Source organism: Ceratotherium simum, chromosome 17 (assembly GCF_057802395.1).
Source record: "Ceratotherium simum simum isolate JZ-2026a chromosome 17, ASM5780239v1, whole genome shotgun sequence".
Classification (NCBI taxonomy): domain Eukaryota; kingdom Metazoa; phylum Chordata; class Mammalia; order Perissodactyla; family Rhinocerotidae; genus Ceratotherium; species Ceratotherium simum.
The window spans coordinates 36,825,573-36,846,993 of NC_141916.1; the positions used below are offsets into that span (position 1 = coordinate 36,825,573).

Consider the following 21,421-nt stretch of genomic DNA (forward strand, 5'->3'; position numbering starts at 1 on the left):
TCTAATTACAAAAAAACTGCAAAGAAGACTTAAACTTCACTAAGTTTATTGTTAGCAGTAATATTCATATTATAATTTTGCAACTATTTTATTCATAGTGTAAGAAAATGCATTATAATTATTAGTAATCAAAATTTTTATTTTAAGAGAAAAAAGATACAGTATATAAAAGAAAAGAAGATTAGAAAAACAAATACTGTAATGTTAAATTTGAAATGGAAATATCAGTATGAACTAGATTTCTTTTTATTCCATAAAAAGGAACCAGGTCTAATTGGGGTAAATGGCTGATTCCAGGTCTGGGGCAAGAAAAGTAAAAGATGAAGTTGAGTTATTAAAAGATGAGGTTGAGTTATCTTGTGCTAGAAAGCAAATAAATGCTGAAAGACTAATGGAGTCATATCCAAAGGGACAGGACTAGGTTAAAGAGGCTCCCACTGGTCAAATTTGGGATAATTTGAATATCAGAAAGAATAATGACTATAATTGATTATAGCACACTGAATAAATACAAATCCATGAGTCCATAGTGATACTCCAAAAAGGAAGGGAGAGTGTGGGATGGGGGGTGGGGAGAACAGTTCTTCACAGAAGAATGTCATTTGATAAATGTAGAAGGAATGGTCAGTCAGAAAAATCACCATATTTCAATCCCCAGTGTAATAATTGATAAGGATCATCATGGCTACCTAAATAATTAGGTGAAAAGTTGTTGAGGAACACATTATTCTCACAGTGCCAAAGTATTAGACCACAGATCACTTACTGATGGGAAAAATGTACTTTGCAATGGGGAGATGTGGGTAGTTACCACCTTAACCAAGGGATCAAGTCCACATTGTTAATAGTGGGACATCATATGCCTCCAGAAAGGATGCAATATGAAGAATACAACATAACTTATGCCTTTTTGCTGAACATGATTGATTTGAATCTAATTAAACCTATCTAGACCTAACTTCCAGTGTACAAAAAATAAAGGAGATAGAGGAGCAAGTTAAACAATATGATGAGGAAACAAACAGATAAATCTACAATGTGGAACAGTTCTACAAGACAACTATCTTAGATACTTCAAAAGTTAATGTCACAGAACAAAAAATGTGGGGGAACAATCACTTAAAAAATGGCAATAAATTCAATCCCCAATACTTTCAAATTTTTACATTATAGCAACCAAAATGCATATTGATTTATTTAAGCCCATTAAGAGAGCTAATTTCTTGAGCAGTAGGCATCAAGCTATGTTAGTGTTCATTAAAAAATTCTTGAGAACGTCTTTAACCTGTATATTTAATGTTGGATATCAAGTATTGGAGTAGTAAACACGTGACTCATCTGGATTCCATAAACTGGATGTTTTGTTTTCTAAACTTGATATGTTCAGAAATAGGCTAACTTTTGCAGTAGCATAATCTACATTTTAATAAAGTACAGGTAAAGAAGCATGTGTATAGTTAAAATGAAAAGTCATGATAATGTTAAAATTGAAAAGGGTAACATAATAGTAATAGATAAGTGCTACCTGGGAATATAGGAGCAACTTTAATCCTTAGACACCTTAAGAGAAACTGAGTAGAAAAGGGGAAACACATTTAATTAAGTAAATATGTTTGTATCATTTAGAGAATTTTTTAAAACAATTCTTTGTTATTTTGGTTGAACCTTATTTTTGCCCAAATTACTCTCTTAAGTAATGAAAGGAATCCATCACCTAAGTGGTGAAATAACTTATCCCAGTTGCATAATTTATGAGGCCTCTAATCTTTTATAATGTTTCATTTTTCTCTTACAGCAAGCTAGTACTTTAGCAGATCTGGACAGTGGAAATATGGAAAAAGTCATTCAAGATGAAAATGTTACTCTATATGTGTGGGCAAACCTCAAGAAGAATCCAAGGTATACCCATGGGCGTTACTGTAGGTCAAAAGACATCCGAGTCACGTCATGATGACCAGGCAGATGCCTGTTGCATAACAGCGGGGCGTACTTGGGAAAACCCATGTCAGGAAATCAGCCAACTGGGGTTTGAATCACAGACCTGCCATTTACCTTTGGCAAGTTACTTAGCTTTGTTAAGCTTCAGTATATCAACAGTAAAATGATGAGTATAGTACTTGACTTAATAAGATTGGGTTGAGGATTAAATATTAATGCATGTGAAGGTCATAGCATAGTGTCTAGTACAAATATATGCTGAATAAATATCAGGTCTTCCCCTTCTCTTTACCCACTTAACCTCCCTCTTCCCCCCAAAAATAGAAGTGGTAGGTGCTTTCTACATAGCAATATGAAGCTTAAAAAGAAAATTATCTTTGTGAACTGTCAAAAATAATACTTTCCTTTCATATTTATTATTTTTTAGATATTTAAGTGTTGTTTACCCAATTAATTTCAACAAAATAATATCTTTCTGAGGAATGATAGTGAGAGTGATAAATTCATGATCAATTGGTTGCTGCTTGATCTTAAACATTTCAAATTCATCGAGTTAGTATGGCAGTGAGTTATAGGAAAAAATTACCAGAATAAAAGTTAGGAAGCCTAGGTTCTTGCCCCAGCTTTGAAAAGACTAGTCATACGACAATGGAAAAAATTGGGCTTTATTTTTGATATTTAGTAAAAGAAATGAACAAAATATTCTCCAAGTTCCATTTGCTATAAAATACTCTGGTTTAAATCTAATCAGAGACAATATATTAATATAACTTTTTTCGTTGTAAAATATGTTACATACAGAATAGTGAAGGAAATTAATCTGTATAATTTTAAAAGAATAAATGTAAAATGAATAGCCTTATATTAACTACCCAGGATTATGAAGAGAATTAGGTGGTATCTTTTACTAAGGTCAGGAATAGTGGAGGGAGAACAAGTTTTGTTTTATTTTGCTGGTGATGGTCAGGGGGGTTGGAGGGACGATGAGTTCAGTGTTGGACTTGTTGGGTTTAAAGTACCTATGAAATGTGAAAGTGCAGCTGTCTGAAAGTGTTGAGAGAAATCTGAGTTGGAGATATATTTTTTGGAGTCATTAGCATATAGATCAATAGTTTTTAACTACTGGGGAGTCATAGACTTATGAACTTTATGTTATTACTTATGCTAACGCATATGTAAGGGCATTTTTGGACCTCTTCAAGTCTGTTCAGGGATGCTTCTTCCCCCTACGCCACTCCAGGAAACATAGAATTAAAACTCCTGATAATATAAACAATAATCAAAGCCATAGAAATAATAATATCCAAGGGTATTATGAATGTAAGGGAGAAAAAAGGGGGCCTAGGATGGAGAGGTGAGTAATATCGACATTTAAGGAGTGGTTAGGAAGAAGGCCATAGAGGGGAAGCAGAGAAGCCGCTGCCAGGGATGGAAGAGAAGAGTGTGGGATCATGGATCCCAAGAGAGTGTTTTCAGAAGGGTAACATCAGCAACTGGGGCCAAATGCTGCAAAGAAAGCAAGTATGGGTTGGGACTCAAAACTGGCAAAACTAAAGTGGAGAGAAATGCTGCTTAAATATAAATTTGCAGCACACTTAGAGTTTCCTCGGGCCTCATCCTTTTTTTTGTTAAAATTAATTATTAACAGGCACAGAAGTGTCCGATTCTCTGAAACACAAGTTGGATTTGAAATTCCAAGGATATTAGCAACAAGTGACATTGCTCTACGACTCCTGCATACTCGCTATGATCATGTCACGCCACTGCATCCTGTTCCAACAGCTTTACAAGAACGTACTTCCACAATAACTAACATTGCTGGAGAGGAAGATAAGAATTTAGAAGCAGCAATCAGTGAAGAGTTCCAAGATGAGTGTAAACAACAAGAAAATGAATCTAACTCAGTTCATGAGGAAGAAATACAAGTTGAGCCACCAGGTGATATTGAAGTACCAATGGTAGGCCACATTTAAATGCATATGTTTTTTCTTCATGCAACAAGTGTTATTAGATTCCCTTGAAGCATTCTCAAGATTTTTTCCTAAAGAACTAGAAATTGTCTGAAAGCCACTTGCTTGCCAATGGCTTAATTTTGAATGTGTATTTTTTTATTCTTGCTTTCTATTAGTAGTTAGTATTCATAGTTGAGCCTGTTGCTTCAACATCCTGAAGTTCAGCACAGGAATTGCTTGTTTTTATTTTAGTTACACTCCTGAAAAGCTTTGAAGCAATTTAATTTTTGCGTATTTATTGTATTTCAAACTCATTTAAAGGAACTTGCCATTAGATGGAAACTCCCAGTAAGTACTTTCACAAACTGAGGGATTATCTTACATTACTCTGATACTTTCTCAGCTTTTGGTTTTGTAAGAAAGAATTTTATGAAGTAAAAATTGATTTTCTTAAACTATTGTACTCCTCTCTTAAAACTTGACATCTTTAGATATAACAACATATTATTTGAACAATTTAATAATCAAATTCCTTTAGTTGGTTTCTATTCTTTTTTCTTTCTATCGCCAGGATTTTCAAGTTACTTACTTATTATGTTAGAGTAAATTGTCTCTTTAGAATTTAGTGTTATTTTCTCAGAACTAAGCAGATTTTTTGTTTGGCCATAGACAATTTGCATTTTAGGAAGGACCAGAAATAGCAGGTTTTCCCTCAAGTGCTTAAGATATGAAATGTAATAGTTTATTTTCTTTAAACACAGGTAAGGGTTAAGAATTAGATTGAATACAAATTTAAATCAGAATAGGAATTATTAGATATTCTAAGAACATATTTAATTGAAAAATTCCATTTTAAATATTACACCAGAATCAAAAATTATAGATTATATGGCAATATACAAAAGGATATGACATGACAGTTAGTGCAAAGAATAGTATTTAGAATATGATTACAACCATGTAAAAGTCAAAAAGACATAAGGGGAAGAGAACTCAGAAACCTGAATACAGCTGATATTTTACAGAGGTGGGAAATAGGCAATTTGTTTTTCTTTAAAAATTTGTCACTTTTTAAAAAATGTTCTTTGAGCAATCCAATAGCTTATTTAAAATAAAAAATTTCATTTTACCTCTCAGGTAGCATGGTTGCTTGACTAGAATTCAACAATATTTCCAGTTCTCTTCCCTTTCCTGAACATAAGGGATGATTACACGCCTCATTCCCTTGAAGTTAGGTGTGACTGTGACTTGCTTTAGCTAATAAGATCTGAGTGGAAGGGACATACTGATTTCCAGGGGGCAAAAAATAATGAGTAAGTGGGCCCTGGACTTAACATCATTTAAATATGTAGTAAAAACTAAAATGAAAATACATTAACTTAAAATGAAATTTGGCAGGATTTGTGATTGAAAATTCATGAAAACAAAGAATAAATAAAAAGATATCAAAATTCTTATATGAAAACAGTATATAAAATGTTTGGTCTTGATCTGATAAAAATATTAGATAATTTCTCTCCCTCAAGTTCCTTGTTCATAATTAATATTTTATGAAAACCCATCAACATTTTACCCAAGAATTTCACATTATTTATTTGAAAATTGTGAATAAGAATTAGAAAACATATAATTTGAAGTATTACTTGAATTTACATGGTTTATGCAATTCTTTCTTAGGCACATCTCTCAGTTAAAGCACCCTCATGCAGTGATGAGTTATTATAGTTCCATTAATTTTGGAAATAGTTTTATATTACAAATATAAGCGTATGAATTAACTGTAATACTAAACAGTGCAGTTATATATTTTTCTCAAGGCCTGTCATCTACTACAGTAAGGAGTCATTTCCTTTACTCTCAACCAGTGAGCTGGAAGGTACCAAATTAAGCTTTCCTCATTTGAATGGCCCTTACCAATGTGTTTAACTACATCTGGTTTTTCTGTTATTATTTAATGTTTTATTGAACAGTTTTGAACAACTTATAATGATGACTACAGGTATGCCAATGCAAATGTTGATAATGCCACAAAAGTACACCAAGGAAAAGCATTGGTGTAATGATAAAATGCATGTTTTATGGAATATTGAGAGTGTCCTCAAATAAGTAGTCTAGGAAACTCAGAGTAAAGATCAGCAGACAATTAGTGATATGAAGTAGTTATACTCCATGAAACTTCTCCACAGCCTGAGAAGCTTGACCAAGAATTGTGTGAATGGTAGATTGAGGAACCTAGCTGGAGGAACTTTATGTTATCAGGGGATTTAAAAAGAGAAAATTGCCTAGGAGATGAAAATAACATTTAATTCAGTTAGCACTCCTGTTTCCAGAACCAACCCTCTCATCACACCAAACGTATATGTGTGTAGATGCTTATGCTTATGTGTATGTGCTCTTTCATCCTTCCAAAACCCCATAGCATTCTGAAAAAGTTAATATGCATAATGCTGGAGTATTTATGATTTCCACAGAAGCAGAAGAATCCCATAGTAGTGGTTAAGTGTACCAAGGCAGGAAGGAAAAGCTGTCTCCTGTGCTGAAGGAGGATTGTTGTGGGGAGGAAGGGCAGTACGTGCATAGAGTGAAGAATCCCCAACTCAAAACCACTTGACCCGGCCGACCCCGTGGCTTAGCGGTTCAGTGCGTGCGCTCCACTGCTGGCGGCCTGGGTTCGGATCCTGGGCGCGCACCGATGCACTGCTTCTCTGGCCATGCTAAGGCGGCGTCCCACATTCAGTAACTAGAAGGATGTACAGCTATGACATACAGCTATCTGCTGGGGCTTTGGGGAAGAAAAGGAGGAGGACTGGCCATAGATGTTAGCTCAGAGCCGGTCTTCCTCAGCAAAAAGAGGAGGATTGGCATGGATGTTAGCTCAGGGCTGATCTTCCTCGGGGGGAAAAAAAAAAAAACAAACACTTGCCCTGCTAAGCTGGGTAGGAAAGGAGAGAGAGCAGACATAAACAATTGTCAACTGGGCCTACACTTGCCACTAATTCTGAACAGTGTCAACCACCTTTTGTAAGTGAGAGTTACCTGCAGGGGGGCAAAAATCACCAGATTTATAAAGAGAATCAGCAGCTCAAAAGAGGGGACAAAGATAACTCAATGGAATTTATGGCGGGGAGTGGGGGGGTTGGTGGGGAGTAAAATGGTGGAAAGAAGTAGGAGGTCCAAGGTCTGTATAAAAGAAGTTCCAGAAATTGAGAAGGAAAAGGATGAGTTTAATATAATAATTGGCACTGGGACAGCTGGCTAAGATTTGAAATAAAATAAATTTCTATTCATACTTCACTCTACAGACTTAAAAAATAACAGATTAAAGGTTTAAATATAAAAACAAACTAACCAAAACTCATAAAATAATAAAAGTATTTGAAGAGAACATAAGGAAGTTATTTTATCTTTACTGAGAAGGTCTTTCTTACTTATCAGTGCATCAAAACCAAAACCATAAACCATTTGCGTAGCCAAATAACCTCACTATAATATACAATGAAAGACAATGAACTGAGAAAAATATTTAAACTTATGTATAAAACAAAGGGTTAATATCCTAAAATAAAGAACTCATACAAATTGCTAAGAAGAGAATTTCCTAATATAAAATTAGGCAAAGGACTTGAGTAGACAGATACAAAGAGAAATGCAACTAGCCAATAAATATCTGAAAAGATACTCAACCAAATAAGTAATCAAATTAGAGCCAACATTATATCATTTCTTCTTATCAGATTGAGCATGACGGGGAGCAGGCATTTTCACATACTGTGGATAGAAGTGTAAATTCGTACGATCTTTCTGAAGGGCAATTTGGCACTATGTAAATGTACTATTATTAGTGATTTTAATTTTAGTAATTTATTATTATGAAATAATAAGACAAATAAAAATGAATATACTATGATGTTCATTGAAGTATTTTTTATAGTAGCAAATATAGTCCACAGATTAATTATAAAATATTCATCAGCCAAATATTAGTAGCCATTCAACATGATATAGATTTTATATACTTTTTTAATTTTTGAATTTTTAATTGAGATAGTATTGACATATAATATTATATTAGTTTCAGGTGTACAATAAAATCATTTGATATTTGTATAAACTGTGAAATGATCACCACAATAAGTTTAGTTAACATCCATCACCACACGTAGTTAGAAAATTTTTTTCTTGTGATGAGAACTTTTAAGATCTACTGTCTTAGCAACTTTCAAATGTACAGTAATATACAATACAGTATTATTAACTGTAGGGACCATGCTGTACATTACATTCCCAGGACTTATTTATTTTATAACTGGAAGTTTGTACCTTTTGGCCCCCCTCACCCATTTCACTCAGCCCCTACCTCTGGCAACCACCAGTCTGTTCTCTGTATCTATGAGTTTGATTTTTTTTTTTTTTTTGGTTCCACATATAAGTGAGATCATACAGTATTTGTCTTTCTCTGTCTGACATATTTCACTTAGCATAATGCCCTCAAGGTCCATCCGTGTTGTCACAAAGGGCAAGATTTCCTTCTTTTATATGGCTGAATAATATTCCATTGTGTGTGCCACATATATGTAGCACATTTTCTTTATCCATTCATCCACCAATGGACTGTTAGGTTGCTTCCCAGTTTTGGCTGTTGTAAATGATGCTGCAATGAACACGGGGTGGGTATATTTTTTTAAATTAGTGTTTTCATTTCCTTCAGATAAATACTCAAAAGTGGAATTGCTGGATCGTATGGTAGTTCTATTTTTAATTTTTTTCAGGAAACTTCATACTGTTTTTCATGGTGGCTCCGCCAGTTTACATTCCCACCAACAGTGCACAGGGTTCCCTTTTCTCCACATCCTCACCAACACTTGTTATTTCTTGTCTTTTTGATAATAGCTATTCTAACAGATGTGAGGTGATATCTCATTGTGGTTTTGATTTGCATTTCCCTGATGGTTAGTGATGTTGAGCACCTTTTCGTGTACTTGTTGGCCATCTGTATGTCTTCTTTGGAAAAATGTCTCTTCAGATCCTCTGCCCATCTGCTAATTGGATTGTTTGTTTTTTTGGTATTGAGTTATATGAGTTCTTTATATATTTTGGATATTAACCCCTTATCAGATATTTGATTTGCAAATGTTGTATCCCATTTGGTAGTTTGCCTTTTCATTTTTTTGATTATTTCTTCTGTGCAGAAGCTTTTTAGTTTGATGTAGTCCACTTGTTTATTTCTGCTTCTGTTGCCTTTGCTTTTGGTGTCAAATCCAAAAAATTATCACTAAGATCGATGTCAAGGAGTTTACCACCTATGTTATTTTCTGAGAGTTTTATGTTTTCAGGTGTCATGGTCAAGTCTTTAATGCATTTTGAGTTAATTTTTGTGTATGGCATAAGATAGTGGTCCAGTTTCATTCTTTTGCACGTGGCTGTCCAGTTTTCCGAGCACCAATTACTGAAGAGATTGTCCTTCCCCCATTGTATATTTTTGGCTTCTTTGTCATAAATTACTTGACCATATATGCATGAGTTTACTTCTGAGTTCTCAATTCTGTTCCACTGTTTTCATGCCAATACCATACTGTTTTAATTACTATAGCTTTGTAATATAGTTTGAAATCAGGACATGTGATACCTCCAGCTTTGATCTTTTTCCTCAAGATTGCTTTGGCTATTTGGGGTCTTTTATGGTGCCATACAAATTTTAGGATTGTTTGTTATATTTTTGTGAAAAATGCCACTGGAATTTTTATAGGTATTGCATTGAATATGTAGATTGCTTTGGGCAGTATGGACATTTTAACAATAGTAATTCTTCCAATCCATGAGCATGGAATATCTTTCCATTTATTTGTGTCGTCTTCAATTTGTTTCATCAATGTCATATAGTTTTCAGTGTATAGGTCTTTTACCTCCTTGGTTAAGTTTATTCCTGGGTATTTTATTCTTTTTGATGAAATTATAAATGGGATTTTCTTAATTTCTCTTTCTGATAGTTTGTTGTCAGTGTATAGAAACACAACTGGTTTTTGTATGTTGAGTCTGTATCCTGCAACTTTACTGAATTTCTTTATTCTAACGGTTTTTTGGTGGAGTCTTTAGGGTTTTCTATATATACTATCATGTCATCTGCAAATAGTGACAGTTTTACTTCTTTACTTCTTCCTTTTTGATTTGGATGCCTTTTATTTCTTTTTCTCCTCTAATTGCTCTGGCTAGGACTTCCAATACTATGTTGATTATACTCATACTCTAAGTAACATCATTGAGTATGATGTTAGCTGTGAGCTTGTCATATATGACCTTCATTATGTTGAGGTACGTTCCCTCTATACTCACTTGGTTGAGATTTTTTATCTTAAATAGCTGTTATATTTTGTGAAATGCTTTTTTTGCATCTATTGACATGATCATATGATTTTTATTCTTCATTTTGTTAATGTGGTGTATCACATTGCTTTATAAATGTTGATCCATCCTTGCATCCCTGGACCATATCCTACTTGATCATGGTGTATGATCCTTTTAATGTATTGTTGAATTCAGTTTGCTAATATTTTGTTGAGGATTTTTGCATCTATGTTCATCAGGGATATCGACCTATAATTTTCTTTTCTTGTGGTCTCCTTGTCTGGTTTTGGTATCAGGGTAATGCTGGCCTAGTAAAATGAGTTGGGAAGTGTTCCTTCCTCTTCTGTTTTTTGGAAGAGTTTGAGAAGTATTGGTATTAATTCTTCTTTAAATGTTTGGTAGAATTCACCAGTGAAGCCATCTGGTCCTGGATTTTTGTTTGTTGGGAGGTTTTTGATTACTGATTCAATCTCCTTACTAGCAATCAGTCTGTTCAGATTTTCTGTTCCTTCAAGATTCAGTCTTGGTAGGTTGTATGTTTCTAGGAATTTATCCATTTCTTCCCGGTTGTCCATTTTGTTGGCGTACAATGGTTCATAGTAGTCTCTTTTGATCCTTTGTATGTCTGTGGTGTCAGTTGTAATGTCTCCTCTTTCATTTATGATTTTATTTATTGAGTCCTTTCTCTTTTTTCTTGGTGAATATAGCTAAAGCTTTTTCAATTCTGTTTATCTTTTTGAAAAACCAGCTTTCAATGTTTTGATATTTTCCTTTGTATTTTTGATCTCTATTTCATTTATTTCTGCTCTGATCTTTGTTGTTTCCTTACTTCTACTAATTTTGGGCTTCATTTGTTTTTAAAAGATATAAAGTTAGGTTGTTTATTTGCGATCTTTCTTGTTTCTTGATGTAGGCATTTATCGCTATGAACTCTTACAAGTGCTTTTGCTACATCCCATAAGTGTTGGTGTGTTGTGTTTCTATTTTTATTTATCTCAAAGTTTGTTTTTTTTATTTCTTCTTTAACCCATTGGTTGTTCAGTAGCATCTTGTTTAATCTCCAAATATTTGTGAATTTTCCAGTTTTCTGGAAAATTAGACTGATTTCTAGCTTCATACCATTGTGGTTGGAGAAGATGCTTGATATGATTTCATTTTTTTAAAAATTTATTAAGACTTGTTTTGTGGCCTAACATATGATCTATTCTGAAGAATGTTGCATGTGCACTTGAAAAGAATATATATTCTGTGGCTTTTGGATGGAATGTTCTGTATATGTCTGTTAATTCCATTTGGTCTAATGTATCATTTATTTATTCATTTTTGTGAGGCAGATCAGCCCTGAGCTAACATCCGTGCTAATCCTCCTCTTTTTGCTGAGGAAGACCGGCTCTGAGCTAACATCTATTGCCAATCCTCCTTGTTTTTTTTCCTTCCCCAAAGCCCCAGTGGATAGTTGTATGTCATAGTTGCACATTCTTCTAGTTGCTGTATGTGGGACGTGGCCTCAGCATGGCTGGAGAAGCGATGTGTTGGTGCATGCCCGGGATCCAAACCCCGGCCGCCAGTAGCAGAGCATGCGCACTTAACTGCTAAGCCACCGGGCCGGCCCCCTAATGTATCATTTAAAGCCAATGTTTCCTTATTTGTTTCTGTCTGGATGATCTATCCATTGATGAAAATGGGATATTAAAGTCCCCTACTATTATTGTATTGTTACTTATTTCTCCCTTTAGGTCTGCTAATATTTACTTTACATATTTAAGTACTCCTATGTTGGGTGCATAAATATTTATAAATGTTATATCTTCTTGTTATATTGACCCCTTTATTATTATGTAATGACCTTCTTTGTCTCTTATTATAGTCTTTGTCTTAAAGTCTATTTTGTCTGGTAAAAGTATAGCTACCTCAGCTTTCTTTTGGTTTCCATTTACATGGAATATCTCTTTCCATCCCTTCACTTTCAGTCTCTATGTGTCTTTACACTGAAGTGAATCTCTTATAGTCAGCATATAGATGGGTCTTGTTTTTTTAATCCATTCAGCCACTCTATGTCTTTTGATTAGAGAACTTAGCCCATTTACATTGGCTAAGTACATTTACAAAGTAATTATTGATAGATATGTACTTAATACTATTCTGTTAATTGTTTTCTGACTGTTTTGTAATTCTTCTTTTCCTTTCTTCTTTTCTTACTCTTTTCCTTTATGACTTAATGATTTTCTGTAGTAGTAGTTTAGATTCTTTTATCTTTATCTTTTGTGTATCTACAATAGGTTTTTGCTTTGTGATTACCATAAGGCTTACATAAAACAACTTATGTTTATAACAATCTATTTTAAGTTGATAACAACTTAAGGTTGAATGCATTCTGAAACTCTACATTTTTACCCCCTGCACATGTTTTATGTTTTTGATGTCACAAATTATATCTTTTTATCTTGTGTATCTATTAACAAATTATTGTAGTTATAGTTGTTTTTACTACTTTTGTCTTTTACCTTTCGTACTAGCTTTATAAGTTATTAACCCACCACCTTAACAACATTGGATTATTCTGAATTTTACTATATATTTACATTTACCAGTGAGGTTTATATTCTCACATGTTTTCCTGTTACTAATTAGAGCCTTTTCATTTCAGCTTTAAAAAGGCCCTTTAGCAGTTCTTGCAAGGCTGGTCTAGTGGTAATGAACTCCTTTAGCTTTTGCTTGTCTGAAAAACTCTCTCTCTCCTTCCATTCTGAATGAGAACTTTTCTGGGTAAAGTGTTCTTGGTTGGCAATTTTTTTCTTTCAGCACATTGAATATATTGTGCCACTCCCTTCTGACCTGCAAACTTTCTGCTGAAAAATCTGCTAATAGTCTTATGGGGATTCCCTTGAATGGAACAAGTTATTTTTCTCTTGCTACTTTTAAAATTCTCTCCTTGTCTTTAACTTTGACACTTTAGTTATTTATAATCTTGGTGTGAGTCTCTTTGGATTCATTTCTTTTGGAACTCTCTTGGCTTCCTGGATCTGGATGTCTTTCTTTCCCCAGGTTAGAGAAGTATTTAGCCGTTATTTCTTCAGATAAGTTTTCTGCCCACTTCTCTCTCTCTTCTCCTTCTGGGACCCCTATAATGTGAATACTGGTCCACTTGGTGTTGTCTCCTAAGCTATCCTCACTTTTTCTCATTCTTTTTTCTTTTTGCTGCTCTGATCGGGTGAGTTCCACTGCCCTGTCTTCACGTTTACTGATCCTTTTTTCTGCTTCATCTGGTCTGTTGTTGAACCTCTCTATTTTATTTTTCAATTCAGTTATTGTATTCTTCAGCTCTGTCACTTCTATCTTGTACTTTCGTATATTTTCCATCCCTTTGTTGAAATTCTCACTTTGTTCATCCCTTCTTCTCCCAAACTCAGTGAGCATCTTTATGACTATTATTTTGAACTCTTTATCAGGTAAATCACTTATCTCTGTTTCATTAACGTCTTTTTCTGAGATTTTATCTTGTTTTCTTGTTTGGAATATCTTCCTTTGTTTCTCCATTTTCCTTGACTCTCTGTGTTGGTTTCTATGCATTAGATAAAATAGCCACCTCTCCCAGTTTTGAAGGAATGGCCTCATGTAGGAGATAAAATTTATTGTTCAACCATGTGCTAGCTCTTGGTTGTCTCTCAATCCTTTGTGATGGTCCAAGCAGCCTACTTTATTTTTAGTGGGGCTCCTGATAGTTGAGAGTGTGCCAAGACCTGTCATTGTCCCAAAGGAGAAGATCTCAGTCAGCGCCTAGATTCAGGCTGATTAGAAGCCAGACGTTCAGGCAGCAGTCTTTGAAAGTATGCAAATGTGTATCTTTAAGAGGAAGACTAGGAAATGGGCATTTCTGTCTGCTCCCTCTGAGCCTAGCCCTGCAGTGATAGCCAGTTAAGAACTATTTCTTTCTTTGCTAACATCCTGTTGAACTCATGAGTATAATCCCCACTAGCCATGAGAGCCAGGTGATCAAGGGGCATCCCCCAGGCAGCATCCGCAAAAGCCAGGGCCCCAGATACACGTACAAACTTCCTTCTGGGAGATACCGATGCTCTAGAGCATGGCAGAGGGAGAGGGTAAAGATAGAGCCTGCATTCGGAGGTCTCTGGGGAGGATTACAGTTGGCCCTTAGATGTGTGTTTAATTAGAAACCTGCCCCTCAGGCCACAGCTATGAAGATAAGCTAATAACCCTCTTTTACAGAAAGACTGAGCTTCTGGGTCTATTGCCTGTCTGCTGTGCTCTGGGGGTGGTAGCCGGTTAAGAACTCTTTGTTTGTGACTGTCCTGTGGGACCTGTGAGTATAAGCCCCACTGGCCACCAGAGCCAGGTGATCTAGAGATGTCCCCTGAGTGGCAGCTGCAAAAATCAGAGCACCAGACAAGGGTACAAACTCCTTTCTGGGAGATACCAGTGACCTGGAGTGAGACAGAGGGAGAGTGCAAAGATGGCACCTACTTGCCTCTGCTTTTGGAGACTAATTCAGTAGGCCCCTAGATGTGTGTTAAATTAGATGCCTGCCCCTGAGGTTTAAGCCTTAGGATAAGCAGATAAGCCTCTTTCACAGAAAGTCTGGGTGCTTTTCAGTCAGCTCCCTCTGTGCTTGGCCCTCAGGCGGGTTAGTCCATGCATGCAAGCCCTTTAAGAACTGTTTCTCAGTTTGCTGTAACCTGTGGGTCTTGTGGACGCAAGCCTCATTGGCTTTCAAAGCTATATGTTTTGGGAGCTAGTCTCTCAGGTATGGGTCTTAAAAGTTGGGGTGCCAGATGTGGGGTTCAAACCCTTCACAGGAAGAAGCTCATGTTTGTCAGATCCCTCCTGATTGTGGGTCCCTGCATGGGAATGGGGTGTATGGTGAGATTGTTTCTCAGCCTCTCCTACCCGCTTCAATGTGAGTTTTTTCTCATTTGCCTGAAGTGCATGAGTCACTCAGTTTTTGAGTTTTTTCCCAGAGGAAATTGTCCCATATATAGCTGTAGATTCAGTGTGGCCATAGGAGGAGGCGGGTTTAAGATCTTCCTGTGTCACCATCCTGAATCGGAACCTACATGCTTTTATATGGCAAGATACCTAAGATGTATTGTTAAGATATTTTTTCAAGTTACAAAACTGTATCTGCAATAGGATTCTGTTTTTGTGAGGGGGAAAAAATACTTATTTGTGAAAATGTAGAGAAAAATATGGAAGCCTTGTTGCCAAACAGTGGCTATCTTGGTGGTGGGAGAGGAGTGTGAGAAAGGTGGGCTGGTGGTATATTATTAGTGATTTTTTTATTCTCTTTATACTTCTGTATTATTTGAATTTTCAATAAATAAATACTGAACATACATTACTTTCCTAATATAAAATGAAACAATATATTTTACTTCTTGGTTTTAAAGGGGGAAAGTTCATGATAAGTCTGTATGAGGCCTCACTTGCTATTCTGTCGTTGGGAAATCCCCTTCCTCCCATCATCCTCATCCACTTTACCTAACTTCTACTTGTCTTTCAAGGCTTACCTTAAATTTTATCTCCATAAAGTTCTCTCCTTATCGTCAGACTAAATTAGATGTCTCTCTACTATGCTCTTATCATTCTCTTTAATTATTAGAATTCTTACCTTAAACACTCAATTATGATCTTGAGGACAAGAACATCTTGATAGACTTCGTATTTACAGTAAGCACAGGGCCTGGTACATGATAGGGGCTCAATAAATGTTTATTGAATGAATGAAGGAATAAGTGAATGAAGGGATAGTTAAGTGATTAGAAGTAGGCCCTGACTTGAGGCTGATTTGTTGTGAACAACCTACATAAGAACAGCCACCCATACCAAGGAATTAAACTACCACCCACATTCCAATTATTTTGTATTTTAGAGACACTGAAGACCCGTTCAGTTACAGTGAGTGTGCTGGGACCCATTTCCGCTACGTTCAGGGAACCTACAAGCTTGTCACGAGGGATTCCTGGGACCCTCTCTCTAGCAGTTCTCATCCCTAGAGTGATCCAGCCTGGTACCAGTGGTGATAGGAAGGCCTCACTTCCACCACCACAACGGCCTCAGGAGAAGCGTGCTCCTTGCAGTCCAGTTGGAACTCAGAGTGAATTTAAAGCAATATTTATGGATGGTGCTTAGGTTTGTATTCCTTCATAATCCCAGCAAGGTAGGGACTATCATAAACCCAAATGTCATTCATGACACTGCTTTCTTTGTGTGGCAAAATGTATTCTAAAAACTGGCATAAAAATTCATGCAATTTAACTTGTATGTGATCACAAATAACAAGTATTTAGTACTTTGTTATTTAAAAAATTTCTTAGATTTAGAAGATGGTCCAAATTATTTCATTCCTGTTTTCATGGATCTATTGAAAACTTTACCACTAGAGGGCTCTTCATACCATATTTTAGTTAATTTAAATATGTACTACTACTAATACAATATTGTAGGTATTAGATAATACTGTCTTCCCAATTAATATAGCTTACAAAATTGTTAGAAAAGCCTAACTTAAGTGTAGCACATTGATGAGAAATGTTGTTTTTTAAAAATGATAATCACTTTCAGAAATGTTTTAATGATCTAAGGGGCATGCATGATAATATATGAGTCTTTGAACTTTTTAAAGTTCAAGTTAAATATAGTCTTTGTTTTTAAGATACTCTAAACAGATGTTTAGAGTGTGTGTGTATATATGTATATGTGTGTGTATACATATATATATAAAACATTTACTAAGTACCCTCTATAAGGAATTCAACATGATCATTGTTTTTTTGTTTTGTTTTATTATTTTTATTATTATTATTATTTGTCTGTGTGTGTGTGAGGAAGATCAGCCCTGAGCTAATATCTGCCAATCCTCCTCTTTTGGCTGAGGAAGATTGGCCCCGAGCTAACATCCGTGCCCTTCTCCCTCCTGCCTCCCTCCCTCCACGCTGCCACAGCATGGCTTGACAAGGGGTGTGCCAGTGTGTGCCTGGGATCTGAACCCCGGGCCGCCGCAGCGGAGCGCGTGCACTTAACCACTACACCACCTGGCCAGCCCCTGATCATTGTTTTTAATGAGCTAACAATCTTGTGGAGGAGAAGAGTAGCAGTTACCATGCATTCTAATATGTGCAATGAGAGAGATTATATGTGGGAATTAAGAGATCAAAATGAATCCAAAAGAAGAAGAGAGTGAACAGATTGGAAGTCTTCTCTTATGAGGTAACATTTGAGCTAAATCTTTTGATAGGCATGGAGGATTTTAGATAGCAAGGAAAGGAAAATATTCTGGTCAGAGGGGAAAGTGTAGACATGAAATAGCCTTAGAGAGTCAGGGACTTCTTGGCATCATCATAGATAAATTAAAAATCCGTGAGAATAGCCCATGTGAAAAACCTAGCATTAATATTCAACAACCTTCAACTTCCCATATATTTACTTCAGCAACCCGTTTCCAACACATTTCTGTACCCTGGACCTTGTTCTTATTTCTGTACTCATTCAACAAACATTTATTGAATGCCTACCTATAAATGCTAGGCAGTGTTCTGGCCCTCAGGGGACAGTGGTGAAAGGACAAATGAGATTCCTGCTCTCATAATTTACATACAAGTCAAGAGAAACCAACAATAAATAAGAAAAATTGGAAAACAGCAGATAGTAATAAATGCCACGCAGAGAATTAAACAGGATTAAGTGATAGTAAGTGTCTGGTGATGACTAGATTGGGTGATTAGGGAGGGCTTGTATGATGAGTTATGTAAGCTGAGACCTGAATGACCAGAAGGAATCAGCTATACAATGATTAGAGTAAAAATACTCTGGTCTGAGGGTACAATTACTGCAAAGGTCATCAGACAGAAATGATGACCAGGAAGAAGGCCGGTTGACTGACATATGGTAGGCAAGGAGCAAAGTGGTATGTGATGGTCAGAGAGGGAAGCAGAAGGCAGCTGAAGCAGGGCTTTGCAGGCCAGTAAGAAGTTAAGATTTTATTGTAAACCCAATGGGAAGCCATTAGAGGGTTGTAAGTAGAAAAGTGACATGATCTGATTTATGGCTTTGACAGATTATTCTGGCTACTATGTAGAGAACAAATTGTGAGGGGCCAGAGTAGAAGCACAGTAACCAGTTAAATGGCACCGAGGAGGCATGAGAGGTCATGGTAACTTGGACAAAGGTGGTAGTAAGAGACATGCAAAGATGGATGTGTTTGGGATATGTTTTGGAGGTAAAATAAACAACTCTTGCTGAGTTTTCATTTTGGCAAACTAAGCAGATGGCGGTGCAGTTTACTGAGATGGAGAGGAATGGCCTGAATTGATTGAGAGTGACAGCAAAACGAGAGTTTTGTTTTGGGTATGGTAAGTTTGGGACACACAAATGGAAATGTCAAGAGGGCAAAAGTGAACCTGGAGTTCTGAGGAAAGGCAGACACAGCTACCATGTTCGTGTGCAGACTCTGCACTGTACTTCTAGAGTTGAGCAGTGCAGAGTGTGTTGTGTGCTCTGAAGAGCGTCACTAGCATAGACTTGGGAACTGCTGGACTATAGATGGTCTTAGAACCACAGGAGTGAAAGAGACTTCAGCAAACTCAAGATAATCATTCTTAACTTTTGTCCAAAATGAGACAAATGATGCTGTATTTTCAAAATTCATCATCAATTCCTTATCAAGAGCCATTACCAACAATTTATTCTGAAGCTCTAGTTAAATTTAAATGATCTTTTGATGAAAAAATTGGATTTTAGATCAATGAATTTCCTTTGTATAGATCTTCTTTTGATGGACAATAAAATTCAAGACATTCTATCAAATTTTTATTCAGTGTTAGCGTTTTGCAGATATGCAATATCAAGATCACCTACTTCATTGATAATTGTTGATATCAGTCTTCTATGTTCTCTTCAAATACTTTCATGATTTTTGTGGCTTTTGATTGGTTTAATTATGTTTTTACATTTAAATCTTTCATCCATCTGGAATTTATTTTAGTGTAAAGTGGGAAGAAAGAATCTAAATTTATTTTATTTCAAATCTAGCCAGCTGTCTCAAAACACCATATAAACCTAGGCTTTTCCTATTGATCTAAAATGCCATATGCTAAATTCCCAAGTGGATCCTGACATCTATTTCTGGAATCTCTAGTCTGTTTCCACTGATCTTATTCATGATCCAGGTTATGTTTTTACATCAAATTCAAATTGCATGTATATTAAAAGAATTTTCTTGTTATAATATCTGCACATTTATCAAGTTGCAATAAAAAATACTTTGCTAGTGTTCCATGGAGTTCTTCCATCTTATAAGCCAATTCTTGTATCTATTGAGCCAAGATGTTATTGAAAAGTTATACTTTAGCTACCTTCTCTGCTTCATATTCTGTCCACATTTCCAGGCAAACATTTTTTAGAAAATGTTATTTTTTATAGGTTTGTTATAAATCTATAAATTTAGTGCAATTCAAAAACATTTCCAGTTGGTAATTTTTGAGATTTGACAACACACTATTAAAGTTTATCTAGAAGAAAAGAATATACATGGAAAAATAGCCAATTTTGTAAAATAGTTATGATGGAAGAGGACTTTTGATTACCAGATATAAAACGTGGTGATAATACAAAGAAAGAAGTATTTTTTTCAGCTTCATTGCCAACAAACACAGGGAGCTTTATAATGTATAAAACTATGAGGGATTACATTGTCAACAACTGTGGTTTAGAGTTTGAGTTTTGTGCAGGATTGTGATCTGATGATATAGCTGTAATGACAGAAAAACATCATAGAGTAGTTATCAAGATTAAGGAGCTTGCACCAGAATGTAAATTGACACATTGCTTCCTTCATCAAGAAGTCTAACTTCAAAAATAGTCAGTTGAGCTAAAGAGGAACATAAAATAGTAAAAACTGTGAATTATGTAAAGGCAATGTGTTAAATACAAGATTATTCTATTATGTATATAATATTATGCATATAATATTCTATTATGTATATAATATTATGTATATAATATTATTCTATTATTCTATATTATGATAATATAGAAGCTGATAAATTCCTCTTGTTGCATGCTGACGTGCTGTGGTTATCAAGGGGAAAGTTCTGTTGAGAAAGTCTAAATTCTTAGTCTTCCTGCAAATAAGACCCAGTTTGCTCTAAACTCTGAAAAATTCTCAACTTTTTGAAGATATGGATTGGAAAGCCTGACTTGCTTATTGTTCTGGTATCTTTGGTATTTTTAATGATTATAATCCTTCCTGTAAGAAAGAAATGCAACTGGCTTTTTAATGGTAGATAATATCAAAGGCTACCTAGATGTCCCATGGGCACTCAAATTCCACATATCCACAATCGAATTGACTACTTTTTCCCCAAACCTGTCCTTCTTCCTTTGCTTTTTTTGATAATTTTACCACCATCCACCTTATTACCTAAGCCAGACAACCTGAAAATCAGCCTTCGCCTGTCCCTTGCCTTACTTCTGTATCCAGTCGCCATTCAAGGTATGTTGATCGTGCTTCGTTCTCTTCATATATGCTCCTTCCAATGGCCCCGATTGCTTCTACCCTGAGTTAGGCCCTCATCCTCTTACCTTGGACTTCTTACTCTTCACTAAGCAATCCATTCATCGGCTGACCACCAGAAGACTCTTTCCAAATGCAAATTTCTTCATGTTACTTTCCTATTAAAAGTCTTTTGTGGGCTCTCTTTTACCCATAGGAGAAATTCTAGTCTTCAGAGTGGCATCTCCACAATCTGGCCCCTGCCTCTCTCCAGCTTCCGATCTTTACGCCCTCCTAGCCTGCCTCACTCCAACCATACATGACCACCTGGGGTGCTTGGAACCCTCTGTTTTGCTTCATTCCTTTCTGCCTTCACTCACATTTGGAATTCTCTCCCACCATTTTTGGGGAAGACCTAATTATCTTTCAAGATTCAGTTCAAAGTTTACCAATTTTGGGTAACATTCCCTCTCTTCACCCACCCACAGAATATTTTTCCCACAAGATTGATTGTTTTTCCTTTGTATTCCCATTGTGGGCTCCTTACTTTTTACTACAGCGCCCACAAAACTGTATTATACCTATTTGTTTACCTGCTTCCTAATAGACTAGAAGTTCCTTAAGTCAGGGACCTTGTCTTTTTCTTTTTTTTTTGTTCCTAGTATTTAGCAATGCCTGTACA

At 35.8% G+C, this 21,421-nt stretch overlaps 1 protein-coding gene across 1 annotated transcript in view; it reads left to right on the forward strand.

The window, feature by feature from the left end:
- Nucleotides 1–21,421, forward strand: part of DNAI7 (dynein axonemal intermediate chain 7) — a 64,557-nt gene that overhangs the window by 27,611 nt on the left and 15,525 nt on the right. Inside the window, exons 7-8 of the mRNA XM_014791379.2 lie at nt 1,796–1,899; nt 3,587–3,896. Coding sequence (XP_014646865.2) covers nt 1,796–1,899; nt 3,587–3,896 — 414 coding nt within the window. The remainder of the gene's footprint in view (nt 1–1,795; nt 1,900–3,586; nt 3,897–21,421) is intronic.